Here is a 20713-nt window from a genome sequence, read left to right as displayed (position 1 = left end):
GTCCCCGCCCTCGTCTGTCTCTCCTCCTGGCCTTCTCCACCCCTCCTCTATTTAGGAGATGGCGTTGTGGGCGCAGACTCAGCAGCTGCAGGGGGAGGCTCTGCACCAGATGCAGTCCCTCTACGGCCAGCACTTCCCCATCGAGGTGCGCCACTACCTGGCCCAGTGGATCGAGGGCCAGCCATGGTGAGAGAGAAGGGCTGAGTGACTGGGGTTGAAGGGTGTGTGTATGGGGGGGGGGGGGGGGCAAATCAAGCCCTTAATTCTATTGTCAAATGTATGCTAGGAATTTTCTTGATGTTGTGTGTTTGCCAACACACATTTTCACAATGTGAATTTGACTGCTGAAGATGTAGGATTGTCAGTGGCTCAATGGGATAATGCCTTATACTAGTGTTTCTTAGGTTGAGAGTTTGAATCCTGCTAGAGCTTTAGGCTCAAGATGCACCATGCATTGGTTTTTGAACATTCACACCATTGAACAGCACCTGAATGACATCAGGCAATCAACATTCACACTCATCAGTTTCCATGAATCAGAATGCGGAGACACTCTGACATTTAGGGGAACTTCTTTGTTTACTATTTTTCCTTCATCATTAAATCTATCATATTTATATTTCATCCATTACTATTCCTCTCTACAAATGTCTAATTGCCCCATAATTTCAAAAAGTTTTCAGGTGTACTCTTTCAGGAAAGCCCTTCATTTTATTGTCAAATGTATACTTGGAGTTTTTCTTGTGTGTTTACCAACACACATTTTCACCATGTGAATGTGACTGCCTAATGTGTCTGACTGTCAGTGGCTCAATGGGGTAATGCCTTATACTGGTGTTTCTTAGGTTGAGAGTTTGAATCCTGCTAGAGCTTTAGGCTCAAGATGCACCATGCATTGGTTTTTGAACATTCACACCATTGAACAGCACCTGAATGACATCAGGCAATCAACATTCACACTCATCAGTTTCCATGAATCAGAATGCGGAGACACTCTGACATTTAGGGGAACTTCTTTGTTTACTATTTTTCCTTCATCATTAAATCTATCATATTTATATTTCATCCATTACTATTCCTCTCTACAAATGTCTAATTGCCCCATAATTTCAAAAAGTTTTCAGGTGTACTCTTTCAGGAAAGCCCTTCATTTTATTGTCAAATGTATACTTGGAGTTTTTCTTGTGTGTTTACCAACACACATTTTCACCATGTGAATGTGACTGCCTAATGTGTCTGACTGTCAGTGGCTCAATGGGGTAATGCCTTATACTGGTGTTTCTTAGGTTGAGAGTTCGAATCCTGCTAGAGCTTTAGGCTCAAGATGCACATGATATTGGTTTTTGAAGATTCACACCATTGAACAGCACCTGAATGACATCAGGCAATCAACATTCACACTCATCAGTTGCCATGAATCAGAATGCGGAGACACTCTATGACATTTAGGGGAACTTCTTTGTTTACTATTTTTCCTTCATCATTAAGTCTATCATATTTATATTTCATCCATTAGTGTTCTTCTCTACAAATGTCTAATTGCCCCAGAATTTCAACAAGTTTTCAGGTGTACTCTTTCAGGAAAGCCCTTCATTTTATTGTCAAATGTATGCTTGGAGTTTTTCTTGTGTGTTTACCAACACACATTTTCACCATGTGAATGTGACTGCCCAGTGTATGATTGTCAGTGGCTCAGTGGGCTAATGTCTTGTACTGATGTTTCTTAGGTTGAGTGTTCGAATCCCACTTGAAGCATTAGTGTTCGAATGCTGTTGGGTTGTGGAGGTTAGCATACTAGAATAGAATGCTGTTGGGTTGTGGAGGTTAGCACACTATAACATTACAGCTACTTGTCAATATGGACCTGTAGTGCAAGGCAAGTATAACTGTATAATTATAGGCTGTTTATCTTATTGACTCCAAAACAGAACCCCCCCCCCCCCCCCCCCTTCACCTATCATCACAAATACAATTCAATTATCTGGGAAACACTGCCTTCCATTATCAAACCTTTTATCTTATCCACGACAAATAAATAGTCCTGTAGAATAGAGTATTGTTAGAATCAGGGTGCGATTTGTAGGGGGGCATGGTGAGGATCAATCCCCCCCCCCCCCCCCCTCTGGTTTTCCTATCCCTACCTCTGCTAAATTATTTTTATCTCCGGTGGGGACAACATTTATCCCCCTCTGCCCCTCATATTGATTAATGCTACTTCATATAAGTAAAGCGCTGCAACGTGAGAACAGTCTAGTAGGCTAGCCTACATAATAATCTGACATCAGAAACGCACCGTCACCGTCAGCACTCATGCTGCTGACACAGTGGCTGCGTGATAACTTAATTTGGCCTTGATCGTGCAGAACATTTCAGAATGTCGAGTGTGTAATCCATCATAAATGGCTAGTTTCAATGGAAAAGTTAGCTGGACAAATGAAAGAAAACGAGAAGGATTCAGTGACGCATAATAATGTTTTAGAACCTTCAAAATTAGAAAACTGATGCAACTGAGATGGAGGACAACTGCACGTAGAGTAGAATGTAGGCCTATTGTCCGAAGGAACTTACATTAAATGAGGAGATATTTGCTGAATGTCAAGTTTTTTTTACAGAAATGGCTTGGCATCGCTTATTCAATGGCTCTCTACCGAAACACCTGTAGTTTGCGGAGGACGAACGAGAAGGCACTCGTTTGATAAATCAGCCAGTAGTAGACAAATAACTTTTAGAAATAATCTGTACTGCAAAAACGAATGTTGGTGGGTATTTAAACTATCTAGCAGGTGTTTTAACAGCTGCAAGAAATAGAAGCTTCATGGTCTTTATGTTCTGGTTCGTAAATTATTTTCATAAAACTTCAAGTTCCTATAACTTTACTTCCTATAACTTTACTCTCCAAACTCTTCACTGCACTGTAGGCAATTAACTGACAGTATGATATGCTATTTATTTTCTGTAGGCTACAATAAACACATTTATTTTTTCAACTTTTGCAATATTACGCACTTGGCTACTGAACGCAAATCAGCAGGAGAGAGAATGCACGTAGCCTACGCAGCGTGTAGCGCAATGTGTAGGCTATTTGGTTACCAACTAACACTGTTGTGTTACATGTGTAACACTGCCAATTCACTAACTTAAGACTTCAGTGCCATCATATACAACGTTTTTTTACACAACAAATACAGAAAGGATGGAGGCAGCAAAAGTAGAGGAGTCATTTCAGATGGGGCAAGAACAAGGTGAATTTGTATGCTTGTCAAAACGTAGTTCTACCCTGCATTAGAGGAGCTGATCATCATACCAAGCACACTCGCTGTTTAAAGTCTTACACCACGGTAAACTAAAACTAAAATGTTACAAAGGTGGCAAAAATAATATAGGGTAGCCATGACATTTTTTGGGGGGTGGGGGGGGGGGGGTTACAAACTTATTCAAAATCATCCCCCCCTCTGGTTTTTACATAAATCGCACCCTGGTTAGAATAATATTGGGTTGTAGAGATTAGCACACTAGAATAGAGTATTGTTAGAATACTATTGGGTTGTGGAGATTAGCACACTAGAGTACAGTACTGTTACAATTGGCTTGTGGAGGTTAGCAAACTATAACGTTACAGCACAGGGTAATCCTAATTTTATGGATCAAATTTATTCCAATCCAACTGAAGTTTTGAACAACACAAAGGTTTTATCCAGATCAAAACCAAGAATAGATTATGTGATCTAATCCAATTTCAGGATCCTTGTTTCCCTTTTAACAACCCATTTTCAAGATTTGAAATCCGATAGCAGAAATCCGGTAACTGAAATCCGATAACTGAAATCTAATCACGTTTTTTTTTTAACAATTGGGCCCAAACAATCAAAGCATATGTAAACTAAAAAGCTATGCTACCTCATGTTCATTTTGCTCGGACCCCGTTAAATCACCGCTTGCGGTTTATTATTATTTTTCTCGTCTCCCTAATTTTTTGTCAGCCCTAGCGCCTAGGCCCTTTGAGACAGAGACACCGTTCCAACTTTAAAACGTCCGGTCAGTACCGGTGTAAGTTGCTCGCGAAGATGACGTCAGGTGGGCGTGTCGTTCGTCCGCCATATTGGATTGAACAGAAAGCAAAACTAAATTTTCACAGGTCACAAATTTGGTCCGTACGGCACGAAACTTGACGTACATTATCCTTGGACCAAGCCTCACAAAAGTTCCCAGAAGGATTTTTGATTTTCGAAAGCGTTTGCCCGTCACAGCCAAACGAAATCGGCGGCGAAGCTCCGAAACAGGAAGTTGTCCATATCTCAGGAACACTGTCACATATCGATACCAAATTTTGTATTTGAACTCGGGACTCCAATGTGAGGGTGCATAAGCTAAAAAAAAAAAAAAAAACATTCCAAAAGTTTCCAGCATTTGGCAAACCACCCACCCGTATTTGGTAACTATCACCTTCCACATTTGCAGTTGTACTGGTACATCTATCACAATGCCTTCCAAGTATGCACAATGTCTCTGGGCAGCCACAATGTCTCCGGGCAACCTTGCCCAATCATGAAATCCTTGCTCTGCCATGGGATAGTATGGACTTGTGAACTGAAATGGTAAGGAGAACATTAGCTATTTATTGCTGACGTAGTACAGTTATTTTCACATTGACGGTATTCAAATTAAAATTTTCATTATTGTTAAATATCATGATGGATGGGAGAGTATTATTAAAAATTTTACAAGTATGCAAATGCATATGTTTACGGGCATTTAGGTTTTACTGTGTTGTTTTGTTGTAAAGACATGCAAGGCATTCTGGGCCGTAATGAACAGTGGTCGGCAGCACTCCATAGGCTCCGTATTAATATGAATAGGTGTTTCTGTAAACCTAGGGACAATAAACAGCTATCTCTGTTACAAAAATGAGCTGGTAATCGCTCATTGAAGAGGGAACTATGATTGTTTTCCTAAAAGCATGGTGTTGACAAAAGAATAAGCAGGAAATGCCACGTTAATCTTAAATAGCCTACATCTGAACGCTAGGTGGCAACGTTGTATTACATTTTACTAAATACGGTGGCATTAGTGAGCTTCATAAGTAAGGAAGGTGCAAATATGTAATTTATCATGGGAAATTATTGGAAATGTTATTTCTTGTTTATTCTAATTGCAAACCACACACATCCATTCGGAATCACTCGTACACTATTGATACCATTGGTATCAAAGACTGTCATTTCGTTTATTTGTTGTTGCCTAGCAACTCTGGGAACAACAGAGCAAAGATTCTAGAACAGAGCTTCAGAGAGACACGTTTTGAGTTCGTGGCCAAGTGCCTAAAATATCGGTTTCCATGTGTATGTGCTGGATGGTGTGCGTCCTTTATGAAAGTAAGTGTTTTATACAGTTACAGATATAATGAGTCATATTGTAGTGGTCAACATAAATGTGCCCCTTCTGTTATTAGAATGCTAAGCGGAGAAGCATGCTAAGCAGAGATTTAGGCTAACATTATTCATTTCATGTGTGGCTAGAAGCTTGGGAGGAGATGTTGCTGTATGGGATTTATGTTGCTTAGCGTGATGCCATGGTCATTTGATATGAGATGCTTGTACTCGTAACTTTAGGACTCCTATTTTTTTTTACTAAGAGTAATTCAGGAAGCATTTTAGCCCTAAAAGTAGCGCCTGAGTCTGTGACAGCTTAAAAGATGTCGCGAAGACTCCTAACTCACTAAGACTAAACAATTTTTTGTGGTGGCATTTCACGTCGCAATGTTTTGAAATGCGTCTGCAGGAGCTAACAATCGCGAGGGAACAATTTTGCATTGTAGGCATAACTAAGGGATGCAGTAACCCCACCAACAACAACCAAAACTAGCCTACTCATTGTCAACATGTACATTAAATGTAACGTTTCATTGTGAATCAAATTAAAATGTTCTCCTCCTTGCAAACGTTGGCATAGGCATATGGTGACAGATTAATTTAATAATGTTGCTGCGTGGATCACGGTAAGTGTGAATGAAGTGGCCACTTCTTAATGGGACTCGTTGTATGGAAGTAGGCTAAGTAAAATAGAGATGCTTCAAATAAGATAAGGTTAGGATATGCCCGCTTGACAACGGCAGAGATAGAACTGGCCTTTGGCCATAGCAACCATCCATTTAGAATGACTGGCCTTCATAGCAACCAAAGATCTTAACTGTGATTCATGTACAGTATGCATTCAATGTGATGCAAAGTATAGAAAGGTGATGAAATATACAGAGACAGGTCAAGAAATATAGCGCAATGTAGACAGTAGTATACGGTTGATTTACAGAAGGTGGTTTAGAGTAATATGAATTAAATATAAATATGTGCAGTGTATTAGCAGTTACCTCATACAATAAGTAGAATAATGTATGTAGATGTAGCAGTAACAGTATAATAGTTTAAATAATAATATATATATATATATATATAGTGTATATATATGTATAAACAGAATATAATAAAACAGAATAATTATGGAAATTCAATATGACAAATATATAACAGATATGTATATAATATACAGCTATGTGCAGTGTGGAAACAGTGTCATTGTAGTGCAGAAACAACAACATAAGAGTAGTAAGAATAAGTCTATGTGCAGGATGAATAGTATGAAGATCAGTAGAATAACTATGTATAAATGTAATTACAGTAGGCCTATGTACATTTTGTAAATAAATAGAAAACTATGGGTGAGCGGGATAAATAAATTTTATTTAATCGTAAAAGTAAATTGCATTAAATTAAATTGCAATTAAACATCTTTCTAGTAGGTTTTAATGTCACGCAAAAAGTACAACCAAAGCTGAGCTTGATCAACTACAACGTCTAAAGAACCAGAACTTCAGTGTAGTTTTTTGCTGGGTCCCAGGCCATGTTGGTCTGAGGGGAAATGAGAAAGCGGACAGTGCTGCTAAGCAAGCCCTCAATGAAGAAGTCACAGAATGTCAAATCCCTGCCCCAGACCTTAAACCTATACTGAACTCTTACATCTCAGATAAGTGGCAATCTGAATGGGATTAATGTACCAACAACAAGCAAGGAATGTGAATTTTGGCACATTTTCATGATCCACTGGATCGTTATAGGCCACACAAAATACGGTGTTGCTAAAAATTACTCCTATTGTGGCTATTAGAGACATGCGTTCATGAGTATCCAGCTACATTCAATGAGTTAAGTAAAATACATTCACACACACATAAAAAACATCACTAATGTTGTGGACATTCCTTTATTCTAAGATACATCAATAGGCTCTCAAAACAATCCCAAACAGACATAAGGTCTTTATAGAGCAAATCCATATAGATTATTTGTCAAATAAACCAGTAAAACAGAATTAGGGGATGGAATATATAACATTCACACTCATAGCTCATATTTTTAAAATAAATCAGTGAAAAAGTATCCTGACAAATAAGCAGCATTTTAATGCCTTAGTCATATTTCATAATATCAAATTTTTCTCTAGGTTACCTGATAGCCCAGTTTGAGAGGTGCAAGACGCGTGACATTATTTATTTTTTCAGCCAATCACTGCTGTTGTTTTATTTTATTGATTTGATTTTAGTCATAGAAGCTAAATTCGAAGGCAGGCCACAGGTAAAATCCAACGAACCACATTCAACCCACAAGCCAGTAGTTGAATAGCCCTCTCCTAGAGCTTTTGAGATATTGCCACTGCTCCAACACTGAAAGGCACTGTTACAATGCCTGGATCAAGCCAGGTTCAGCATAGCGTATGCCACTGTCTGCTCACGTTGGTGACCGGACCAGGGCAAGCACACTTTTGCAGTTCCCGCCGGAAATGCAGTCTAGTTTTTATCAGATATGTGTGCACAAGCATACTGGGCCTCCAAAAGGGGCATGGTGGGAATTTACTATTGTCATGGGATTTTTGTTTTTGAGCTCTTATTGAGTTTCCTTGCAATAGTTTTGCATTCCTTCGCAATAGCTTTTGGCATTCACTCGCTAAGTCAAAGATATTGCGAGGGACTGCAAAACTCTGACGAGCTCTAAAAATAAATGTCCACCTCTAAAAGCTAATTCACACCATGGCCCTTCGGGGGCTCCGTACAAGCAGGCATGTTAATGTTGTTGTTTTCTTTACCTGCCTAGGGACGCTGTTGACCATGAGAACACACAGGAGGAGTTCAAAGCCAAGCGCTTGTTGGAGAGCCTGATCCAAGAGCTGCAGAAGCGGGCCGAGCACACCGTGGGAGAGGATGGCTTCCTACTCAAGATCAAACTGGGCCACTACGCCACCCAGCTGCAGGTGGCCTAAACAGCACATGCACAGCGCTTAAGAACCTAGCATTGCGTACCTGTAAAAGCAAATTCTAAAAAAAAAATTGACTGCATTCCTGAGATTCAATGTTAACTTCACCAATCATATATTTTTTTTTTTTTCACGTTTCTAGTTTTACAGTTGGCTGCATGCAATTAGTCCTCATGAATTTGTTATTGGTGTGTAATTGGTTTGAACAGTTATTTGAAAGGTCAGTCTAATTTGCCTTCTAGACGGCCTATGACCGCTGTCCCCTAGAGCTGGTGCGGTGCATCAAGCACATCCTCTGCACGGAGGAGAGACTGGTGCAGGCTGCTAATAATGTGAGTTAGAGTGTTGCAAATGTGCATAAACATGCGTATACATACGTATGTATAAACATACATACTACACAGTACAGCACATACACACAACACACTACATAACATACTACATACTGAGTTAGTTAGTGTGTCGCATACATGCATAACCCATATAAACATACAACACTAGGGCTGGGATAAACGATTATTTTTTAAACGATTAATCTAGCGATTATTTTTTCGATGCATCGATTAATCTAACGATTCATTTTTTCAGTCCGATTCGATTTCGATTCGATTATCGATTATCTCCCCATTAATTCACTAATAGCAACTTATACATGTTTACACATCTGAATGAAAAAAAACATGAATTCTTTAACATTGCAATAAATGGTTATTGCTCTTAAGATTCCAAAATAAAAGATTATACAAGTGCAAATTAATGCATTCTTAGTCAGAGGTAGCATTCAATAAAGTTCAGTAGTGTATGTCTAATTGAATGCCTGTCATTTTAAGACGTTCGTGTAGGAATCCTTGCAATTAACATTAACACAGTTAAAAGGCTGCTGATGTGTGGATGCAATTCATAACGTAGTTAGTTCAAATAACGGTACGTACTTCTCCTTTGGACAAGCACTTTTGAGTCTTGGAAAACACTTTTCCATTTACATCGGGATTTTGCAAACATTCAGAGTCAATAAAATGAGCCCTGCATGAGTAACGAATAAGCAGCTGCAAGTAAGCATGCTAAACTTGACACCCAAACAGTATTCTAACGTTAGCTTTGAGATACTGCTTGATTGCATACTGTAACTTAACTTAGTACATTGAGGAGACTAAAACTATGTTGTGATAAGGCCTTAGCAGAGTTTACTTTAACTTTAATTCAGCAGTTTTAATGCTGCAAATTTGCGCAGCATGGTCACGATGCTAAGCGGATTTAATAGCAATTTAGCCCACTGTGTTCTATGCAGTTAGTACAGCGGCTAAGGCCAGATTTTTACCTGAATCGTTCAGTTTTTGCAGAAAGCACGAAACTTGGTACAGGTATAGTACTACCCCTAGTGATCAAAAATTGAAATGGACCCCAACACATAGCGCCCCCTAGTGGCCCCTATCTTGACTTCAAATATGGCCACCAAAATATGCCCTTTTTTCTACATTTATAATGCTATGCTGCTTTTAACACATAATATGACATGTCTACAGCCATCTTTCAGCATTATGAAATATATTATGAGACAATCATGCATAATTAAAATGACAGACATGTTAGATTTTAAGGAAGTAGCCATACATTCTGACACGGAGTCAAAAACTGGGGTGCGTTTGGGCTATGTGTGAAGTTTTGACTGTGTGACTAAACCCTGCACTTGCCTGGGCTCAATCCTTCTAATTTGCCCCCTAGAGGCTGGCATGCTAGCAAGGAGGCTAAAACCCTTGGATGCTAGCGTCTGTCAAGTCTCTTAAAAAAACATATGCTGCCTTTTGGGAAATTAGCTATTTTGTCTTCTATCCTAGAGTTAGATAAATTAGTACATACACCCAGTCATAGTTAGATAAATTAGTACATACACCCAGTCATAGTTAGATAAATTAGTACATAACCCAGTCCAACACATCCTACTGTTAGCCTAATTCAATTGAGGTGGGTGGGGCCAATTAGCATATGCTAAAGTTTCTTTTAAGGCTTATAGTGATTGTTTGAAAAGGTCTATTTTGTTTTATTGTAGTTTAATATTTTGCATCCCATAACATGATTATGCCTGTCAATGAAGCTAATTTAAATATGTAATACCTTATGAGTTTAGCTCCTCCTGACACATTAGGGCTTATGCTAGTCAGTGAACCAGCACTTTTAGGACACTTGCTAGTGCGTTCAGCGCCAAGTCTGGTGGAAACACCAAATGCTTAAGACCGGTAAAGTTGAGCATCGTCCGCATAGCAGTGATAATCAAATTCATGGTAGCGAATGGTCTCACCCAAGGAAGTGTGAAAATAGAGAAAAGTAGGGGCCCTAATACTGATCCCTGATGCACACCTGTGGTGAGGTCATGTGCCCTTTAAGGTAGGATTTAAACCAGTCAAGGGCTTTCCTAGACATTCCAGTTCAGATAGTGTAGAAAGGAGAATGTCATGGTTAACAGTATCTAAGGCTGCAGATAAGTGTAGTAGAATGAATACTAATGACTTAGCAACTTAGATGAGGACTTAGCTACTGTCAATGCTTCGGTCACAGACAGAAAAGCAGTTTCAGTAGAATGACTCTTGAAAACAGACTGCATAGCGTCTAGCAGGTTGTTCTGATATAGTAAGTCCAAGACCTGCTTGAAGACCATTTTCTCCAAAAACTTTGACAAGAAAGGAAGAAGGGAGATAGGTCTGTAAAAACAGGAATGTTAGAGGTGGTGGCAAATGATACATTTTTCATCTTTATCCTCCTTGACTGATTTTTCACTAGTTTCACATTTGGCTAGGGTCAGTGTCACTACTGGTAGCATAAGCCAGTACCTGGAGCCTACAAACATTGCACAGGTAGTCCAACTCCTCCAGAATGGTACACCAATACGTTGCATTGCCAGAAGGATTGCTGTGTCTCCCAGCGGAGTCTCAAGAGCATGTAGGAGATTCCAGTAAACACTTGCTCAAGGAGAGCTGGGCAGGATGGTAGAGGGTCCTTAACCCAGCAGCAGGACCAGTATCTGCTCCTTTGTGCAACAACAAACAGTAGGAGCCCTGCCAGAGCCCTACAAAATGACCTCCTCCAGGCCGCTGGTGTGAATGTCTCTGACCACACTGTCAGACTTCATGAAGGTGGCCTGAGGGCCCGATGCCCTCTGGAAGGACCTATGCTCACTGCCCAGCACTGTGCAGCTCAATTGGCATTTGCCATAGATTACAAAATTGGCAGGTTCGCCATTGACGCCCTGTGCTTTTCACAAATGAGACCAGGTTCACCCTGAGCACATGTGACGTTTAAAGATGTCTTGGAGAATGTAATGCTGCCTGCAACATCATTCAGCATGACTGGTTTGGTGGTGGGCCAGTGATGGTCTGGGGAGGGATATCCTTGGAAGGACGCACACACCTCTATGGGCAAGACAACTGCACCCTCACTACTCTTAGGCATCAGGATGAAAACTTCAGACCCATTGTCTGACCCTGTATTGGTGCAGTGGGCCCTGGGTTCCTCCTGGTGCACAACAATGGCTGGACACATGTAGCGAGAATGTGCAGGCAGTTCCATTGACTGTCCCCCCCACACTCCCCTGACTTAAATCCGATTGAACACCTCTGGGACATTATATTTTGGTCCATCCAACACCGCCAGGTTGCACCACCGACTGTCAAGGAGCTAAGTAATTCCCCAGGACACCATCCGCCATTTCATTAGGAGCATGCCCCGATGCCATCAAGCATGTCGGGGCCATACAAACTACTGAGTACCATCATGAGTTGCTGCGCTGAAATTCAAGCAAAATGGACTAGCTTGCCGTGTCATTTTTTCCACTTAGATTTTCGGGGGGTCTTTGAATTCAGTCCTCTGTGGATTGATCATTTTCATTCCCAAATAACGAAGTGGCATCCTTTTGTTCCTAACATATTACCCAGTCCATATCAGTTTGAATCCTACCTCACAGGATGCTCGTTTAACGTATCATGGCTTGGACATCTGTCCGCACCTCACTATCCCACCACAGGGGTCCCCCAGGGCTCAGTACTGGGCCCCCTTCTCTTTGCTATCCACATCACTTCTTTTGGACAGATTATACATTCGCACAGCTTCTCATACCACTGCTATGCAGATGACACATAGCTTTATCTGTTCTTTCCACCTGATGACCCCTTGGTCTCGACACGGACCACGGATTGCCTCTCAGACATATCTTCATGGATGAAGGCACACCACCTCCAGCTAAACCTCTCAAAAAACAAACTGCTGGTCCTCCCAGCTAAACCTACTGCTCCCACCTACTCGAATGCCCTCATACAGGCATTATATGCTACCCCCCAACCGTTGCGCTCTTCAGACAAACATTGTCTAGCTCTGCCACCGGTACGCTCAGGTCAATCCAAACTTTTTTCATCTGTTGTTCCTCGTTGGTAGAACGCGCTACCAGTTCCTACTAGAGCAGGGACATCCCTCTCCATCTTCAAAAAACTCCTGAAGACCCAGCTCTTCAAAGAAAATCTACTCACTTATGCACTCTTCCCTATTGTACTTTACCTTTTTGAATTGTTTTAAATTGTTCTAGAATTGTTGAGAGAATTGTTTTAAAAGCATTAAACTGTTTACCAGGTTGTAAGGCGCTTTGGCTAAAAATGCGTCAGCCTAATGTAATGTAGATATCCAGCATGATGTTTTTTCCCCATTGAAATCTGATGTGTTTTATTTTTTAAAGTGTATATTTTTTTGAGCAGTGTATAGTAAGTAAGAGTTAAGGTTTGCTCAGAAAGAGAAGAAGGTAGAATAAGAATGTATTGATGATGTAGGTAGTTACTTCAATTAACCAAGATGTAGAATAATTGGCTTATTTTCTTACACATTGTGGCCATATTGGAATCTTACCAGATTATACTTGATGGCTTGTATATTATTGAGGTTGTCATGTGATAAAATGACTGTTCAAACTTTTAAATTGTTTTTGAATGATATTTCTATCATGAATAACAATAGAGATGGTCTATATTTTCACATTTGGTATCCTCCATATTGGATTTCAAAATAGCCAACATCAAGTTTGTTTGGAAATCCTGTCAATAGCTTCCTTGACCCTAACAATTGAGTGTTAGAACTTAAAATACTTTTTTATCTTGTTTAATTTTGAAGTTGTATCAACAATTCTATTAAGAATGGTAGCCATATTTGAATTCAAGATGGCGGCCACTAGGGGGTGCTATGTGTTGGGGTCCATTTACATTTTTGATCACTAGGGGTAGTAGTATAACTGTGCCAAGTTTCATGCTTTCTGCAAAAACTGAATGATTCCGGTGCTTAGCCGCTGTACTAAGTGCTTCTATGTGGCAACAACAATCCTTCAAAAATCGTGAATATTTTGTTAAATGCACATGCATGAGGAGCAGCGGGCTCGTTACGAGAGAGAGCGGGCTGGGCGAGGAAAGCCTGTGTGAGTAAAAAGTGCAGCTCAATGAAATTATTTTATCTTATCTTTAATTTAAATAGTAGGCCTACAACATAGAACATCAATGTGTGGTGGCCGGTTTTGATTTCGTGGTACCCAGCCACCGATTAGTCAACGTATGGAAAACACTGAAGGTGTAAAATTGAAAATATTTAGCAGCACACGTTATGCTTGACGAATCGACGCTCATATTTTGCGTCGACGTATTTTTTGCGTCGACGTCATCGATTACGTCGACTCGTTGTCCCAGCCTTATACAACACACAACACATTATGCTGTGGTTACACAGCACATTCACACAACACAGTACACTACAAAACACTCTACATAGTGAGTAGTACTTCTGCTGTGAGCAAATGAGTAATGCATTCACATGTTCCTTAAAAATATTTACACTTATGAATGTGTTTACACAGTGTTATGTTCACCACACACATTCTGCAAAGTTGCATATAAAGTATATACATAAACACACACACAATTGTTTGGCACATGGTGCAAATGCATGAATGTGTTTTTGCTACCTAAATCATAGCCCTTTACAATGACTGCTTCATTCTTTACAATTACAATGACACCTTGCCACAAGTAGGCACTTATTTGGGCCTGTGTTGCCGTGGTTCCCTCTGTCTGTGGGGTTAGGTGAACTCTAGCAGGGGTGGGCTGGTGGACGGCACCTCTCAGAAGTATCAGCAGATCAACCAGACATTTGAGGAACTGCGGGTGATGACTCAGGACACAGAGAACAAGCTACGCAAGCTGCAGCACAGCCAAGAGTACTTCATCATTCAGTACCAGGAAAGCCTGCGCATACAAGGTAACACACACGACCAGTGGGCCACGGCTGAAGTGCCCCTGAGCAAGGCACCTAACCCCTCACTGCTCCCCGAGCGCCGCCGTTGAAGCAGGCAGCTCACTGCTCCGGGATTAGTGTGTGCTTCACCTCACTGTGTTCACTGTGTGCTGAGTGTGTTTCACTAATTCACCGATTGGGTTAAATGCAGAGACCAAATTTCCCTCACGGGATCAAAAAAATATATATACTTATACTTATACACACACAAACACAGGGTTCCCACAGGTCATGGAATTTCTGGAATATCATGGAATTTTGGAAAGTCTATTCCAGACATGGAAAGTCAGGGAATTGTGTAATGTTTGGGGCAAAGTCATGGAATGTCAGGGGATTTTGTTGTAGCAGTTTACAATTTACTTGCCAAAATACATTAATGCAAATATTTCCATGCATAACTAGTGTATATCTGGTTATTAGATTTGCTGCTTGCTTGAGTAGCCCAACTTTCTTTATTCAATGCCCATTTATTCATCTCCCGCTCTACAAAAGTAAAAGATTATTGAACGCTACACGGCTGCTCTGAAATCATCAGTCAGGATATTATACTATTCATTATATAGTAGGTCATTATATAGTAGGTCAGGGAAAAGTCATGGAATTTTACATTTGAGTTGGAACTCTGCAAACACACACACACACACACACATAATGATAATCAAATATCAGCATACTCACGAGTTACAAAGCAATTCACTATTTTAACATTTGTGTTTATGTCTGTAGTATCTGTGTAATAACTCACTCTTCTGTCTGTTCTTTGACATCATTAACACTGCTCCACTCCACTCCTCTCTCTCTCTCTCTCTCTCTCTCTCTCTCTCTCTCTCTCTCTCTCTCTCTCTCTCTCTCTCTCTCTCTCTCTCTCTCTCTCTCTCTCTCTCTCTCTCTAGCTCAGTTGAGTAATCTGGCCAGCCTGCCCCCAGCGGAGCGTGTGCAGAGAGAGACCACCTTGCAGGGCAAGCGCACCACACTGGACAGCTGGCTGACCCGCGAGGCCAACACGCTGCAGAAGTTCAGACAGGTATGGCACAGAGGGGAGCTCAATTATGGCAAAAAAACATAATCACATAAAACCTTATAATAGTTTTGGTCGATATTGAGATTAGCCTGATTATTTAGCACAATAACACAATGACCTTGGAAATACCATCCATTTTTTAAATGGTCAAAAAATGTAACTAGAAAACAAATTTTACCATTGTAAAGCAAAAGGGTGCACTGGATTTATACAGCGGGGAAAATAAGTATTGAACACGTCAACATTTTTTTCAGTAAGACATGAGTATTAACTCAGATAATCCACCCATATAAAAAAAATCCAAACATTACAGTCCATAGGTAGAGTTATGTGCAATAAAGTGGAATGACACAGGAAAAAAGTATTAAACACGCCTGCTGAAATTTCTTAAATACTTTGTGGAAAAGCCTTTATTTGTAATGACAGCTTTTAAGGCATTTCCTGTATGATGAAACTAATCAGTCACAGGATTCTGGTGTGAGTTTGTCCCATTCTTTTAAACAGATAGCCCTTTAATATTGAAGATTTCAGGGGTCCCTGTTGTGAATCCTGATCTTTAGTTAACTTCCAAAACTGTTCAATTGAATTAAAGTCAGGGCCTTGATTTCCTTTCATTGAAACCAATTGAGAGTTTCCTTTACTGAATGGTTTGGATCGTTGTCCTGCTGCAAGGTCTAGCCATGTCTCATCCTCATCATCCTGGTGGATGTAAAGATTCTTCTGGAACAAAATGACTCCATTCATCATTCCTTCAACTGTATGAAGTCTGCTAGTACCATGAGATGAAAAACAGCCCACACCATGATGCCACCACCTCCAAACCTCACTGTTGGTAGGGTATTTTTAGGGTGATGCACAGTGCCATTTATCCTCCAAATATGGTGTGTAGTATGACATCTGAAAAGTTACATTTTTAACCAGAATACATTCTCTCAGTATTTCATAGGATTGTTCAAATGTTGTGTAGCAAAATTTCAAAGAGCTTTGACATGTTTTTCTTCAGCAATAGAGTAATGCGGGATGAGCGTGCATAGAGGCCATGGCGGTGGAGTGCATTACCTATGATTTTCTCTGTAACAATTGTACCTGCTGCCTCCAAATCTTTCTGGAGCTTTCTCAGAGTGGTCCTTGGCTCTTAGGCTACTCTTCTGACTATCCTTCTGACTTCCTGGTCAAAAATCTTGCAAGGAGATCCTGTGCATGGCCAGTTGATGATGATGTGATGTTCCTTCCACTTGCAAATAATGGCTCCAGTACTGCATGCTGGATGATTCTGAAGTTTTGAAGTGCATCTGTAACCAGTTCCATTGATATGTTTTGCAACAATAAGGTTGCAAAGATCTTGGGAGGGCTCTTTGCTTTTACCCATCATGAAATGTTTCTTGTGTGACACCTTGCTAACAAAAAAACTTTTTATAGCCCACCAGTATGTACTAACCCAGCTTATATCAATGTGTACAGATAGGAGGGATAATTTCTCTGACTACTTATAGATTCCAGTTTGTTCCTTGCCATTCTTTGCGTTTGTGTACTGCTTTTTCTTAGCGTGTTCAATACTTTTTCCCTGTGCCATTCCACTTTTGTACTCATAGCACTACTTTTAGACATTATGTTTGGATTTTTATATATGTGTGGATTACCTAAGTTAATACTAATGTCCAGTGAAAATTTCATGCGAATAGCCTCACTGGAAGAATACTTACTGAAAAAAATGTTGACGTAATAATTGTATCAAAATTATTGTTTTCATTTTTTTAAGTTACAATTAATTGCATAGCTCTAACAGCATATACATCTGCATACATCTGCTGACAAGCTTATCATGCAAGAGACTTTAACAGCGCAGTGGTAAATGCGGAGTTGATACACACACACACACACACACACACACACACACACACACACACCGTGATTATCATGTACAGTACCAAGGACCCTGTTCTGACGGCCCCCCTGTCTCCTGCCTCAGGAGCTGGCTGAGAAGCAGCAGACGACGCTGGCCCTGCTACGGAAGCAGCAGACGGTGATTCTAGATGACGAGTTGATCCAGTGGAAGAGACGTCAGCAGCTGGCTGGGAATGGTGGGCCTGCAGAGGGAGGCCTGGACGTGCTTCAGTCCTGGTCAGTCTGCAGTGTTTCCCCTACTATGTATTTAGCAGAAGCGTAGCACCGCCACTGGATTTTTAGCGCCACTGCAAAATTTTCAGATCAGTAATGTCACAACATTTAGGCCTACATTGTAAAAGCACAACAGCCAACGTCGTTGAAATTGTTTTCTGAAAGTCATGACTAAGTTCAGGACATGTACTGTAGGCTACATAAAGGTTACCTTTCAGGCGATTACAAAACTGAAGACAACCCTGCAGCAGCCCACAGCCTACTATACGTTCTGAAGTAGCCTAGGTAGTAGCTTCGCTAACATAACGGCTACAGCAACATCCCCTCCATCGGATCGCCAAACAATTCAGTTTACTGTGCCCCAGTAAAATCTCAAGTCCAGGTTCAACAACTCGTCACAGATATCACACAGTATATCAGGCGAATGAGGGAATCTAAGCAGCTTTCCAATGGTATTAGTGCCAAGTTGCTGTGATAAATGGTTCGTGAGAATATTTATAATAATAATTAATATAATAATTGACATTTAATCATATTTGCATTCCTCACTCAATACATGGCAAACTGTATATCACAATAAACAACAGACCTTACAGAATCGAGGATGTAAAGCATGTCTCCGTACAATAAGCGGTTCCTGAGTAATCCGGTTTTGAAATGGCAACACATTTCTGCATGGTCTCCAATTTAGGGCTGCAATTATAACGTATTCTAAAGTAAACTATTATGTCAGTACATTTTTGTAAATATCCCACCATTATGATTCTTATATGGCCAGATTCCAGACCATCCCACTTACACAGATAAAAATGTATTTCTACTGGGATGTTTGACATTAATGCAAAAAAAAAAAAACAATCTCAAAAACATAAAGCCTGACATAAGACATATGCAAAAAGAATCACATCATACAGTACTTTCCCAGATATGGGTAGCCCAGACTGTCCTGAAAAAGGAAGATATAACATTTTATAGATGGTCATTACATTATAATTAGATTATATACTGTAAGTGCTAAATCTGAACAACACAGGTGACCACTTCTGCATAATTTCATGGAGTGCTGAAATGTAGCCTGCACTATTTTTGACTATTTCTGTACTGTGAAACAAATATGCTTTGTGGTTGTGAACTTATTGCAGTATCATCAGAACTATTCCACCTGTGTGTGTATGGTTAAATTGATTGCAACTTCCGGCACGTAACAGCACCACTGCTGGAAAAACTTCTAAGGGAAACACTGGTCTGACACACACAACGGGTCACAACGTACACAGTCTCTCTCTCATAGCACAGCAGATGTAGAGAATGCTTCACAACCAGCAGACTGACATTTTACTGTAGTGCTGAATGCCAATTGATATGAAGTGATGTATAAGCCACCCGCCCACTCGCCTCCTGTGCTGCCGGTAATTTCGACATCTAAACTGTGTTTGTGGTTGGCCGGGTGGGCGTGTGTGTAGGTGTGAGAAGCTTGCTGACACGATTTGGCAGAATCGTCAGCAAATCCGGCGGGTGGAACATCTAACCCAACAGCTACCTATCCCAGGGCCCACCGAGGACCTGCTCAAGGAGCTCAACGCCACCATTACCGACATAATTTCTGCCTTAGTCACCAGGTGTGTGCGTGCGTGTGTGTGTGTACGTGCGTGCAGGGCCTAAAGTTCTCAGGCTCTGTGCCTGAATTCAGACATGTACCAGGCTGTTAAACATCTGAAAACAGATAACTGCATATGACTTTCACAATGTTTTTATTTACTTTAAGTACGAGTTGTTTTTTCATGTGTGTGCATGGCCATATCTTTTTCAGGTCTGGGGTGTCTTAAGTCCATGCTTTAATTGTTCATCTCCATGTGATCGTAAAAATGTTTAAATTCACTTAAGCTGTTACAGGGCACTCATTTGTATCGCTGTCTATAGAATTATTAGTTGTCAATGTGTGTGTGTGTGTGTGTGTGTGGACAGCACTTTCATAATAGAGAAGCAGCCTCCTCAGGTCCTGAAGACTCAGACAAAGTTTGCGGCGACGGTGCGTCTGCTGGTGGGGGGCAAATTGAACGTGCACATGAACCCGCCGCAGGTCAAGGCCACCATCATTAACGAGCAGCAAGCCAAGGCTCTGCTCAAGAACGAGAGCACCAGAAAGTGAGCTTGTGCACACATATACATACATTACATAGATAGATGGATAACTTTATTAATTCCCCAGAGGGGAAACTAGTTTGCTGCCACAGGACAGCAATATGACAGTGATGGTGCATTACAATGTATAACATACAACAAGACAAGTACAAGTACAGTACATTATAATAATATTATAATTATTAATTATTAATAATTGTTTATTATTATTATTATTATTATTGATGATGATGATGATGATGATATAATTATATTATTATTACATATTATTTTGACAGCTTATTTCCGCAGTGTTAATGGAAATTGCCTTTTAGGGTCTACAGATCCAAAGGAGCCATGTTGCCAGTTATTAAAACTGCCTTGAAGCAGGGACTTGGGTTATGCACAGTATTTTCAGTTTAGCTTAGTATTTTCAGTTTAGTCTTCAAGGATGTTAAAGCAGTTGGATTTTGTCAACGACAGTGAGGATGGTAAACAATTACCCATGCTTTTAGCCTTGGAACCTTGTTTAGATCTTCCATCTGTTAAGTGCTGTATCTTGTGAATTCATGCATAGTCTATTCTGTTTTAAGTATGGAAAAACAAGGATCAATCATTATTTTTTTATTATTATTTATTTATTTATTTATTTTTTACATTAACCTGAAGGAAGAATTCCAAGCTGGCTACAGCTGATAAATCAAAGCACTTCTGTGTTACAGTGACAGCAGTGGGGAAATCCTGAACAACAACTGTGTGATGGAGTATCATCAGACCACAGGCACCCTCAGTGCACACTTCAGAAACATGGTAAGCTGTCAACCACAGTGAGAAGATTAA

The 20713-nt window shown here is 40.4% G+C and overlaps 1 protein-coding gene across 1 annotated transcript in view; it reads left to right on the top strand.

Annotated features, from left to right (window-relative positions):
* The window catches only part of LOC121699849 (signal transducer and activator of transcription 5B-like), a 34734-nt gene that overhangs the window by 2986 nt on the left and 11035 nt on the right, over positions 1-20713 (top strand). Inside the window, exons 2-10 of the mRNA XM_042082324.1 lie at positions 56-186; positions 8142-8298; positions 8544-8633; positions 14403-14577; positions 15507-15637; positions 17604-17755; positions 19216-19371; positions 19718-19897; positions 20596-20683. Of these exons, the coding sequence (XP_041938258.1) occupies positions 59-186; positions 8142-8298; positions 8544-8633; positions 14403-14577; positions 15507-15637; positions 17604-17755; positions 19216-19371; positions 19718-19897; positions 20596-20683 (1257 nt within the window). The 5' untranslated portion in view covers positions 56-58. The remainder of the gene's footprint in view (positions 1-55; positions 187-8141; positions 8299-8543; positions 8634-14402; positions 14578-15506; positions 15638-17603; positions 17756-19215; positions 19372-19717; positions 19898-20595; positions 20684-20713) is intronic.

Source organism: Alosa sapidissima, chromosome 24 (assembly GCF_018492685.1).
Source record: "Alosa sapidissima isolate fAloSap1 chromosome 24, fAloSap1.pri, whole genome shotgun sequence".
Taxonomy (NCBI): Eukaryota; Metazoa; Chordata; class Actinopteri; order Clupeiformes; family Clupeidae; genus Alosa; species Alosa sapidissima.
The sequence above is the reverse complement of the archived record's forward strand: the minus strand, read 5'-3'. Positions and strand labels throughout refer to the sequence as shown.